We start from the raw sequence: 12,835 nt of genomic DNA, 5'->3' as shown, positions 1-12,835 counted from the left end.
CTAAAAGCTTACTCTTGCTCCTAAGTCCTATGTTCCTATCAGCCCTGACTAAAGCCTTTAAATGGTGGAGAAGAACTTGGGTTCCCAAGAGTAACTCTCTTTCCTGACTAAAGTGGTATCTGGTTTGACAGTGTCCCTCCTACAGAACTCAGATGATACGTGTTTGGTAGACAGAAGTACCCTTGTTTCAAAATAAGCAGTGGGGTGGGGTGGATGTTGCAGAGGCATTCAATGTCTGAATATCCTGGAGTTGCATCTAGCCTGTAACCAAATTCATTCAGGAACTCGGGTATCAAGAAGGCATGAGAATGTGGACAGATTTCCTCTAATATCATCTCTTTAATTTGCCTGGGCAAAATGTTTAAGGTCTGCCCTCCTTTTGTCATGAGCACTTGTTGTGCAAGCGACATTGGGCAAGCCCCATTGGCACACTATTAGTCGTATTCAAAATAGCATAACTTATGGCCAAAGTGCCTCATCTTGGAACCTGGAGTGGGATGGGGATGATTCAGTTGTCATGGTCCATGTGGGAACCAATGACATAGGCAGAACTAAGAATGAGGTTCTGCAGAGGGGGCTTGAGTAACTGGGTTGTAAATTCATTAGCAGACCTCAATGATATCAGGATTGCCACCTGGGCCATGTGCAAATTAGCACAGGTTCAAAAGATTAGAGAATTAAATGCGTAGCTCAAAGTGAAGAAGAGTTGGACACTGGCACCAGTATCTGGGAAAGGAAGAGCTTTTTCATTGGGATGGGCTGCTCTTAAACCAGTTTGGGATCAGCATCCAGGAGAATCCGGAACTCACCAAGGCTCCTTCGACAGCACCTTCCAAACCCCCGAAGGACAAGGGCAGCAGATATATACGAACACTACCACCTGCAAGTTTCCCTCCAAGTCACTTATCACCCTGAGTTGGAAATATATCGCTGTTCCTTCACTGTTGCTGGGTCAAAACACTGGAACTCCCTCCCTAATAGCACTGTGGGTGTACCTACACCAGATGGACTGCAGTGGCTCAAGAAGGCAACTCACCACCACCTTCTCAAGGGCAATTAAGGATGGACAATAAATTGTGGCCTAGCCAATGACGCCCACATCCCATGACTGAATTTTTAAAAATCAAGCAACTAGGGATATGGATGGGGCTTGAAACTAAAAATGTAAGGGTTCTGGGGGAAGGGGTCAGGTGAAGGCAAACTTAGAAATTTGAGGAGAAACGTGGAGGCAATAGAGCAATGTAACAATTTGAGTAGAGAGGGACAGGGAGGGAATGCATCAGTGAATAAGGTCCATGCAAAGAACTGCGGCAAAGGACAATGAACACTCTTCATCTGAATGCATGAAACGTTTATAGAAAGATAGACATAGAAATAGTATGAATGGAGACAGATGGGTTTGACCTAATTGCCATTACAGAGACATGGTTGCAAGGTGACCAAGGTTGGGAACAAAATTATACAGGGTGTGCAGCATTTTAAAAAGATAGGCAGAATAGATTGAATCATTGAATCAACAACCTCTGAACTAAAAATAAAAACAAAAACTTTTCTAACAATAAAACCCATTTCATACTACCAATTTTGTTGATAATATAAACATATGGCTTGATAGATAAATAGGCTTCAAGTTTTCGCCGCACTTCTTGAATGCTGTATTCAAAAAATACAAATGCATGCTATCTCTCTTCCATATAAAAACTAGTACACATCAAAGCACCCAGACTAGCTGGCTTTAATCCAATTAAGACATACCCACAGACTAAACCTCTATTTAAAAAAAAAATTCAAAATATTATATACGTTAATAGCTTCATGACAGGCCATAAGGCCGACTTCACCTCATATCTCTTGTGCTGTTATGTCCTTTTCATAAGTCATTGATGTCAAGGCCTCTAACAAGTGTCACTGTTCAGTCTGAACCATCAAAGTCATAACTTGGTCCATGTGAACTCAACTAGGTTGAGCTGTCTCCTGTGAAACAACTAAATGCAAAGAAAATTATTTTGAAAAAATAAGCTTGAAATTGGCATATTATATTTCAATAGTAAAATGACAGAATGAAGGATATTTGATAGAAAATTCCCTTATAGATTCAAGAGGGTTTATCATTAATATAAATATAGATTTGAGGCTGATTGAATGTATTTCTGCAGGTGTAAAATGTCATTGATATTATCCCCTTAAATTTCTTAGAAAATGCCTGCAAAATACAAAGATAGTAAGATAATTTGTGTGTTTCATTTGACTGCTGGACATTTTATATATATAGTTGATGAAATTAAGTCGTAAGATTGTAGTTTTCAACTACAAACATATAATTGACTTCACTAGTGCTATCCGGATCAACGTGTAGTAATATTCCAGTTTATTTAGTTGTATAACAGTTATACCGTAAGCCACAAAGTTAAAGATTTACATGCTTCATCTAATTGAAGTTAATCTTACAGAATTGACCCTATGAAGTATGTGTATACAATAATCCCTCTACATTAAGTGTTACAATCCCTGTAGAGACCGAGAACTTTGAGTATGAATTGCTCAGCAACCGGAAATAATCACACAAGATTTCTTGTTTTGAGACTTTTACTGTAACATACAAGCTCAAATTTATATTGACTACGCATTATTTAGTAGGCAGCTAATAAACCACAGAAAAGGAACTTTTCCCCCACTAACTCACTAACACAACAAAAAATCCCAAGCCACGTTTATATGTTACGCCACACTTTCAGCAGTTAGGTAGCCTTACCATTCTCCTCCCGGCTTTCCAATGAGATCCCTTCTCCCTCCCACACCATGGTAAGTCTCCTACTGTCCTTTTAAAAGTTCCTTCACTTATCCCCTGAGTACCATCAAACAGACTTTCAGCAGCAGGGCACCCTATGGCGACTCTTTGGTCTTTATATTGCTCCAGGTCTTGATTCCTCAAATATTGAATGCATTCTCACCAACATGGTGCTTGGTGGTTAACGCAAAAACTGTCTTTTTCTCCAGGCTTCTCTGTCTGTCTGAGTCTATGTCCATCAAGACCAGCTTACCCGCACCCTCCCCTCCTTTGTCAAGGCACGTCAAGGTGTGAAAACTGTTTTCTATGGGTTTCGAACTGGGCACCTGACCCTCATGGCAATCAAAACACATGGGCCTCTCTTCAAGCAGAGTTCACTGTGTTTATCATGCCAGGATATTAAAAGAGTCAGTTTAAAATATAACCACCTTATAAAATCATGCATTTGTAACACAAGACATATGAAGGGAGGGAACAGATTAACAGATGAGCTTAGATTTTCTTTTGTAATGATAGGTGAGTTTTTGAATTTAAAGGAAACTGCAAGTATTAATTTTACTTATGCAAATATAGCCAACAAAGCAAACGAGGAATAACTTTGGTGGGCAGAATGTATCCACTGAGTACTTAATTGAAGCTGCAAATTTCATTTAGAACTTATGGCTGGAAAAAAATGAGTTTATATTCTGGGATGGATTTAAATCAAGTAAATATACATAAAATTAATTCTAAATGCATCCAAAAGAAAACACAACAAGTACCTGATGAGTGTGAAGTTATTTTGTTGCATTGGTTCATTTTGGAATTGTTACATGTAACTTGAGACATGAACATTTGTACAGCCTATTTTCAGTTGCCATTGATTTATTGTGCAAACACTACCCAGATTTACAAATAAAGACTGGCCAGTGTATTAGGTTATTAATCAAGGATGAAAATTCTGGTGCTTGTTTCTATGCATTGCTTTACATCTAATGTACATGGTAATGTTCATGAAATTCTAATCAAAATCCTTATCAAAGTGTTTTCAATAAATTACAACTGCCTTTAATTTGAAGAATTTTACTCAACAGCTGAAACTAATGTTTCAAAGTTCTTTTAACTATTTGAGTAGTTAATAAAGCCTTTATTTTTACAGGTTGTAGAAAATGTCCTAAAAGTGAACCCTATACTAGGGCCTCAGATGTTTCAACCACTTCTTCCATCGGTCCTTAAAGGAATCGTGGATGGAGAGGTAGGTATTTAGAAGTTTGATTCATGTATGATGCATTCACATAGTCTTGAACAATTTTGTAGAAATATAATGTTAGACAAAGCAAATGCAGAATAAATGTGCACACATTTTGTAAGAGAAATCTTTGAATGTGGTTGTGTTAATCTCCAGAATTATTATTACTGAGCAGCTTAATGAAATTCTTGCAGTAATTATAGAAACACTCGGGGTAATAATTTCTGAAGGTGGTTATTACCGTCATGATGTGGAGGCTTCAAAAACTGGGAAAGGGCAATATATCTTCATACTAAAGAATCACTGTTTTAGAGGGCTTTGCATTGCATATCACATGAATACTGCTAATGTGTTTATATCTCTATTAAGAGGCCATAACTTACATCTAGTACTTGTTAGAATTCACCATTGGGAATTTTTTTTTTTAACAGTGTTTTGAGTTTTGTATCAACTGTTTAAGACATGGTTACTGTTAGTTTGTTTGACTCCCTCTTAAAATCAGAATTTCGAAATTCTGATTTCATGTACTCTGGTAAGTTGACTTGTTCTCTGAAGGTAAGAGCCGTTGTTATAAAAAAACAAGTTGTTTTGAGTTCATAACATTTGCATGTTTCTTGCATTGTACTATATTACAGGTTATAATGAAGTAGCTTAACTAGGGTATTTTGAGTAGTTACATAGAAACTAGTAGCAGGAGTAGGCCATTCGGCCCTTCGAGCCTGTTCCGCCATTCAACATGATCATGACTGATCCACTATCTTGATGCCATATTCCTGCTTTCTCTCCATACCCTTTGATGCCCTAATATCCAAAAAATTATCAGTTTCTTTCTTGAATATATTCAGTGACCCGGCCTCCACAGCCTTCTGTGGTAGAGAATTCCACAGGTTGACCACCCTCTGAGTGAAGAAATCTTTCCTCATCTCAGTCCTAAATGGCCTGCCTCATCTCCTGACGCTGTGGCCCCTGACCCTAGACTCCCCAACCAGGAGAAACATCCTGCTTGCATCCAGTCCGTCTAGCCCTGTTAGAATTTTATACGTTTCAATCAGATCCCCTCTCATTCTTCTAAACTCAGGTGATTACAGGCCCAGTCGAATCTATCTCTCCTCGTAGGACAGTCCTGCCATGTCCGGTATCAGCCTAGTGAACCTTTGCTGCAATCTCTCTATGGCAAGTATATCCTTTCTTAGGTAGGGAGACTAAAACTGCACACAATACTCTAGGTGTGGTCTCACCAAGGCCCTGCATAACTGCAGTAAGACATCCCTACTTCTGAACTCAAATCCTCTTGCAGTGAAGGCCAGCGTACCATTTGCCTTCCTAATTGCTTGCTGCACCTGCCTGTTTACTTTGATTGACTGGTGTACAAGAACACCCAGGTCCCTTTGTACATCCACATTTCCCAATACCATTTAAATAATACTCTGCCTTTCTGTTTTTTACACTGAAGTGTATGACTTCACATTTATCCACATTGTACTGCATCTGCCAGGTGTTTGCCCACACACACAGCTTGTCTAAATTGCCCTGAAGCCTCCTTGCATCCTCCTCACAACTCACAACCCTGCCCAGTTTTGTGTCAGCAAACTTGGAAATATTGCATTTGGTTTCCTCACCCAAGTCATTTATATCTATCGTGAATAGCAAAGTTAGCTCTTGCTATTGACACTTGACTTGGGAACCCAAATGAGAGATGCTGAAATTTCTTGTGGAATCACTTACAATGTGGTCAGAGTATATTTCACAGAGGTTAGCATTTTAAGTAAAGCCATATAAGATGGCTTGCATAAGTCAAGCAGGGAACGTGCAAAGCACACCACTTCGAGAAAATTGAGCTGTTTGTTTGGTTTGCACAATTTGAAATTGCCTGCCTTTTTTCCCTCCAATACAACATGGAAAGGAAGCCTTCAAAACTTATTTTGCAGCACATTTTTGAGAACATAAATGAGACATACTTTACAAAGTAAAAAATATATAATGCTACTTTTAAAAAAAAACATATTTTAATTGCATTGTTTCCTTGTACTTCAGAGATATCCAGTGGTAATGTCAACATACCTAGGTATCGCAGGACGGGTACTATTGCAAAATGCAGGATTCTTCTCTTCCCTTCTGAGCCAGATTGCAATAGAACTCAACCAGGAGGTGAGTGCTAACAAGTGCAATACTTGAAACGTGTCAGCCCCTTCAATATTGATACCTGCTTACTGAGGCCCATGAGCTTGTCACAAAATTTACTTCTTCCTCAAATGTAGCGCTTAGCTTGATTGAGGTGTTCTTGCCCATCATCAATGAGAGCAAATATCTGTATTGGATTTGAAAATTGATAGTTACCCAGAAGGTAACGAAAAGTAGTATAGCAAAGATGGACAACTGAATTCTTAGGTATTATTGCAAGCAATTAAATTGACTGCAATATAAGAACTAGGAGCAGGAGTAGTCAACTCAGCCCCTCGAGCCTGCCCCGCCATTCAATGCAATCATAGCTGATCTCATTTCAGCTTCAACTCCAATTTCCCGCCCTCTCCCCATAACCTTTCAACCCATTACTAATTAAAAATCTGTCTATCTCCCCCTTAAATTTATTCAGCATCCCGGCATCCACTGCACTCTGAGGTAGTGAATTCCACAGATTCCTCCTCATCTCTGATTTTAGTCTACCACCCCCTATCTGAAAACCGTGGCTTCTCGTTCTAGAATGCCCCACAAGGGGAAACATCCACTCCACGCCTACTTTGTCTATCCCCTTTAGGATCTGATATATCTCAATTAGATCTCCTCTCATCCTTCTAAACTCTAGCGAGTATAGGCCTAAACTGCTCAACCTCTCCTCATAAGACAAGCCCCATATCACTGGAATCAATCTAGTAAACCTCCTCAGAACTGTCTCCAATGCAACTACATCCTTCCTCAAGTAAGGGGACCAAAACTGTGCACAGTACTCCAGGTGCGGTCTCACCAATGCCTTGTACAGTTGCAACAATACTTCCCTATTTTTATACTCTATTCCTTTAGCAATAAATGCCAAAGTTCCATTTGTCTTCCTTATTACCTGCTGTACCTGCATACTAGCTTTCAGCAATTCATGCATGAGGACACCCAGATCCCTCTGCACTAAAGCATTCTGAAGTTTCTCTCCAATTAAATAACAAGTCGCCTTTTAATTCTTCCGACCAAAGTGGATAACCTCACACTTATCCACATTAAACTCCATCTGCCAAATTTTGGCCCATTCACCTATGTCCATATTCATTTGTAAATTTCTTATTTCTTCATTGCAACTTACTTTCCCACCTATTTTGGTGTCATCTGCAGATTTAGCGATAGTACCTTCTATCCCTGAATCCGAGTCATTAATATAGATTGTAAATAGTTGGGGCCCAACTGTGGCTCCCCACTAGTCACAGCTTGCCATCTAGAAAAAAATAACAAGTACTAGCTAAACCAATCAAATGCATGAAGAAGAGCAAATTTTTTCTCCCTGAATGTGTGACACTGGCAAGTCTGCATTTATTGCCCACCTTCAATGTCCTAAAAAAGGTGTTGAGGTAGCCCTTGAATTGCTGCAACCTCTGCTCAGTGACTCTTACATGATGATATTTGTTTTTTTTTTCCATTTCTGACACCACACCTGACAAAGTAAACTCATTTAAGATGCGATTACACTGACATTTTCATGGTTTTTCAAAAGCACATTGGGGCGTGATCTGACTTCCGCAAGCACTAAAATGGGGAGGTGTAAAACCCTCTGCAGGAAGCTGTCTCACCATTGGTTTAGCATACACGCTATGCAGTATGACTCTAGACTGGTATGAAGCCACATTTTAAGTACCTGAGTTCTTAACAATTTTGTCTGGATTTGGAATTCTGCACATGTATTTAAACCGCCATGCACAGAGTTTCTTTGTCACTGATCTCGATGTTGGATGCAACAATATTTGGTAGACAGCATAAAACTTGGTATCCTGACATACCTCGCTATCTGCACATTCTAAAAATTTTTTTATTCATTCATGGAATGTGGACATTGCTGGCTAGGCCAGCATTTATTGCCCTTGTTCAAAGGGCATTTAAAAGCTAACCACATTGCTTTGGCTCTGGAGTCAAATGTAGGCCAGACCAGATAAGGACGCCACACAGGCCAGACCAGATAAGGAAGCCAGATATTCTTCCCTTAAGGATATTAGTGAACCAGATGAGTTTTTACAACAACCAACAATGGTTTCATGATCATCATTAGACTTTTAATTCCAGATTTTTATTGAATTCAAATTCCACCAACTGCCTTGGTGGGATTTGAATGCAGGTCCCTAGAGCATTACTCTGGGCCTCGAGTCCAGCGACATACAATGCAGACTGATAGCTGCTGCAATTATGAATATTTATAGCTTCAATCGAACTCCAAATCCATGTAATGTACTAGAGATAGAAGGAATATGCAATCATTTTAGGACACCTTTGATGATTTCATTCTTTTTGAGGTCTTTCTTTTCTTCACAGTAGAATTCATTATTAAGGCCATATTTTGGGAATGTTTGGCTTGTGGATTACCAAATTCTTAACATTGATATTTTTAAAAGATATCAGTGAAAGAGTTGCATTTAATGTAACTTCAAAATAAAAGGGAATTAAGTGATCCAGGTGCACCATGTTGTATAATTCAAGGTGAGAAGAGAACAAACCAAGACAAGGGGTTTTAAGGCAGAATTAGAATTGGAAGCATGAAGTGCCGCTAGTGTTTTTTGATATGTTTTCCCTTTGATCCTCCAATTTCACACTTAAGTTATAATCCATAGAAAGGTATATTATAACCAGATAGCATTGTAGTGTAACTTTAATTGCAACTTTTTCTTCATCGTCTTTCTGAAGCATCACAAAGATAATTTTACTGTTTGCCTATCTACTGATAGAATTATTTTGACTAAAAAATACCACTTCCTTTTGCTTGTCTGTGCTAACTTTAGTTATAAGAGAGACACATTTAATCCTCTGCTTTTCTTAAGCAACATTCTGTTTGATTTAAACCTTGCTTTGCTTTGAGTCTAATAACGTTAATCCCTAAAAATGGGTCTTTAAAATCTTAAACCTGCAAAATGCTTGTGAATTATTGATGTATGTTTTCCTTATTTACCAATATTCTCCCTCTTCCAAAGGTGTTGGCTCCCTCCTGAGGTCCTTTTACTAGGATCAGGTATCCTCTGGTCCTTCATCTGAATGGTCATTATTTCATAAGAATGTTGATGGATGTCAGCAATCCATTTGGGTATGGAGGGCATGACACCCACATACATATGTTAGCAGGCAACACTGGATAATGATAGGGAGCATGGCTGTGTTTCCCTTTCCTAATCCAGGAGACTGAGGGAAACTTTATACCTCTACCAATATCCTAGCTGATAGCTAACTCAGCAGGCAGCATAAATTGAACCTGTAACCTTCCTCATCTATCTAGCCCAATCACAACTTGGTAAATTTACGAACTGTTAATAGCATTTCTAAGGGTGCTATGATTTTATATCACTACTAAATAAGCTAGTATACTTGTAAGAGGACTCTTGCTAATCATGTGACTCTGTGGACCAGTCAGAATCAGGATTGATCCACCTTAAATCATATGACATTCCAAAAGCACACCAAGCACCCTACCTGAAGAACATCACACATGAGCATTAAATCTCTCTCTCTAAAAATGCTGCTTGACCAGCTGAATATTTCCAGCACTTTCTGCTCTTATTACAGATTCCCTGCAGTATTTTACTTTAGCATCATTGTTTAATTCACTCCCACTTCTCTTCTAGGACCTACCACCTTGTTCTTCTCTCCAATAGGATTCTTGTTGTCTCTTTTACTGTGTTTGTCTTCATTGCTTTCTGTTTTCTTTACACGTGTTTGACCAAGTAACTATCAAAACTCACTTTCACAGTTGCATCTCTTTCTTCAGCAACTGTCTCCGGCTCTTACTTATTCCACATAGGTTCCTACTGAAATTCCACCTTTCATATTTTGGATCTGCCCATGATTACAGATATTTTTTCTTTATTCTTTCATGGGAAGTGGGTATTGCTGGCATAGTTTGTTGTCCATCCCTAATTGCCCTTGACTTGCTAGGCCATGGCGAAGGGCAGTTAGTTGTTGTGGGTCTGGAGTCATATGTAGGCCAGACCGTGTAAGGATGGCAGATTCCCACAGTACTTTTAGGAAGGCAGTTCCAGGGTTTTGACCCAGGAACGGTGATAAATTTCTAAGTCAGGATGGTGACTTAGAGGGAACCTTGCAGCTGATGGTGTTCCGATGCACTGCTGCCCTGTTCTTCTAAATTGTAGAAGTCGTGGCTGTGGAAAGTATTGTCAAAGGAGTCTTGGTGAGTTGCTGTAGTGCATCTTGTACATAGTACACACTGCTGCCACTATACACCAGTGTGGAGGGGGTGACTGTTTAAGGTGGTGGATGGGGTGCCAATCAAGCAGGCTTCTTTGTCCTGGGTAGTGTCAAGCTTCTTGAGTGTTATTGGAGCTGCCCTTATCCATGCAAGTGGAAAGTATTCCATCACACTCCTGATTTGTACCTTGTCGATGGTGGACAGGCTTTGGGGCGTCAAGAGGTGTGATGCTTGCCCCAGAATTCTCCAGCCTCTGACCTGCTTTTGTAACCGCGGCGTTTATATGGATAGGCTAGTTGAGTTGCTTGTGAATGTATGATGATGTTTCTAAGATCTCATCTCATCTTTTCTGGAGAACTTTCATCCACAGATGCCAGCCTCTTAGTTTCCCAAACCTGCACAATCCAATTCTATTCCTTCCCAGGAAGGAAATCTGCCACCCTTAGCCAGTCTCTGAACTGGCCTCGCAAGCCAATCAGTTGTATCAAACAATTACAAAAAAGCCGAAAAGGATTAAAATCGGACAGACCCACCTGGTATCGACCTAGGTACTGGAAACGACAAAGACGCACGCTACCCAGTTGATCCTGAAAGCCTTCCTTAGTAACATTTGGGAGGTTATGCCAAAATTGGGAGACTAATCAAGCTACAGCCTTGACATAGTCATACTCACCTTACAGTCACACCTTACAACCAGTGTTCCAGACTCCTGAATCACCATCCCTGGGTGTGTCCTAGTCCACTGGCAGAACAGATCCACCAGAGGTGGCAGCACAGTTGTATATAGTCAGGAGGGACCTGCCCTGGGAATGCTCAATATTGACTCCAGACCCCATTAAGCCTCATGGCATCAGGTCAAACATGGGCAAGGAAACCTCCTCCTGATTACTACCTACCTTGCTCAGCTGATGTTTCAGTATTCCTCCATGTTGGACACCAGTTGGAAGAAGCACTGAGCGTGGCAAGGGCATAGTATGTACTCTGGGTGGGAAACATCAGCGTCCATCAGCTTTCAGCAGCACAAATCTACCTGTCTCTGATGCATCTGTCCGGGACAATATATATTGGTAGGAGTGACGCCTGCACAGCAGTGACGAAGCAATATTGTGTTGTGTGCTGTTTTAAATTAGATAGATTCAGAACAGACCTGGCAGCTCAAAGCAGGGCATCTATGAGGCGCTATGAGCAGCAGTAGAATTGTAAACAACCACGATCTGTAACCTCATAGCCCAACATATCCCTCACTCTACAATTCTCCTCAGACCAATGGATTAACCATGCCAGGAGCAGCACCAAGCGTATCTAGAAAACTAAATACCAAGCTGGTGAAGCTACAACACAGGAGTACTTGCATGCCAAACAGAAGAAACAGCATGCAGTGTGCTAAGTGATCCCATAACCAATGGATCAGATCAAAGCTCTGAAGTTCTGCCACATCCAATTGTGGATGGTGGTGGTAGACATTTAAACAACTAATGTAGCAAACAGTATATAATCGAGGAGTCCTAGCAAAATTTAAGCCAATGGGAATCAGAGGGAGAATTCATTTTTGACTAACTTTGATTGAGTTTCTTTGAAGTTATGGAGAAGGTTAATTAGGACAGTGAAGTTAATGTTATGTATGGACTTTCAAAATGTCTTACAAAGTACCATATAATAGACATTAGCAAAATTAAAGCCCATGGGATTAATGGGACAGTGGCAGCATGGATACAAAATTGACTAAGCACCAGAAAGCATTTGTAGTGGTGGCTGTTTTTTCAAATGTAGTAAACAGTGAGGAAGATGGTAACATAATTCAAGAGGACATATACTGGTGAATTAGGCAAACACAGGCCCCCAATCTTATGTAGCCAATGACTTAACCCCCAAGGAAGCACAAATTGCTGTATCTTTGCATCTCCTCCTTATTCTTGCTCTCACACTCCTCCCTTTCTAATTGAACTGTCATCACCTTGAATTGATCTTAAAATTTCTGCTGCTATTAGTTTATGTACCTGCTTTTTTAATTGATTTATTCTTGAGAGTATTTAGTAGCTCTTTCCCACTCACAAAGTTGCTTTAATGTTAAGTAGCTTCACTGAACTTTGGACCATTCTACCTCAAACTTTCTACTTTGACAGCTTCATCTGGTTCCATAATGAAAATTATTTATTTATTTATTCGTTCTTGGGATGTGGGTGTCACTGGCTGGGCCAGCATTTATTGCCCATCCCTAATTGCCAGTGTTCAGAGTGCATTTAAGAGTCAACCACATTGCTGTGGGTCTGGAGTCACATGTAGGCCAGACCAGGTTAGGACAGCAGATTTCCTTCCCTAAAGGACATTAGTAAACCAGATGGGTTTTTCTGACAATCGACAATGGTTTCATGGTCATCATCAGACTTTTAATTCCAGATTTTTTTATTGAATTCAAATTCCACTATTTGCCGTGATG

At 39.9% G+C, this 12,835-nt stretch overlaps 1 protein-coding gene across 5 annotated transcripts in view; it reads left to right on the top strand.

Annotated features, from left to right (window-relative positions):
* ipo11 (importin 11) overlaps positions 1–12,835 on the top strand; it is a 699,237-nt gene that overhangs the window by 461,162 nt on the left and 225,240 nt on the right. For all 5 annotated transcript variants that reach the window (XM_041187080.1, XM_041187063.1, XM_041187071.1 and 2 more), the window contains 2 exons: positions 3,927–4,022; positions 6,051–6,164. In XM_041187080.1, the coding sequence (XP_041043014.1) occupies positions 3,927–4,022; positions 6,051–6,164 (210 nt within the window). The remainder of the gene's footprint in view (positions 1–3,926; positions 4,023–6,050; positions 6,165–12,835) is intronic.

Source organism: Carcharodon carcharias, chromosome 1 (genome assembly GCF_017639515.1).
Source record: "Carcharodon carcharias isolate sCarCar2 chromosome 1, sCarCar2.pri, whole genome shotgun sequence".
NCBI classification, from domain to species: Eukaryota; Metazoa; Chordata; class Chondrichthyes; order Lamniformes; family Lamnidae; genus Carcharodon; species Carcharodon carcharias.
The sequence above is the reverse complement of the archived record's forward strand: the minus strand, read 5'-3'. Positions and strand labels throughout refer to the sequence as shown.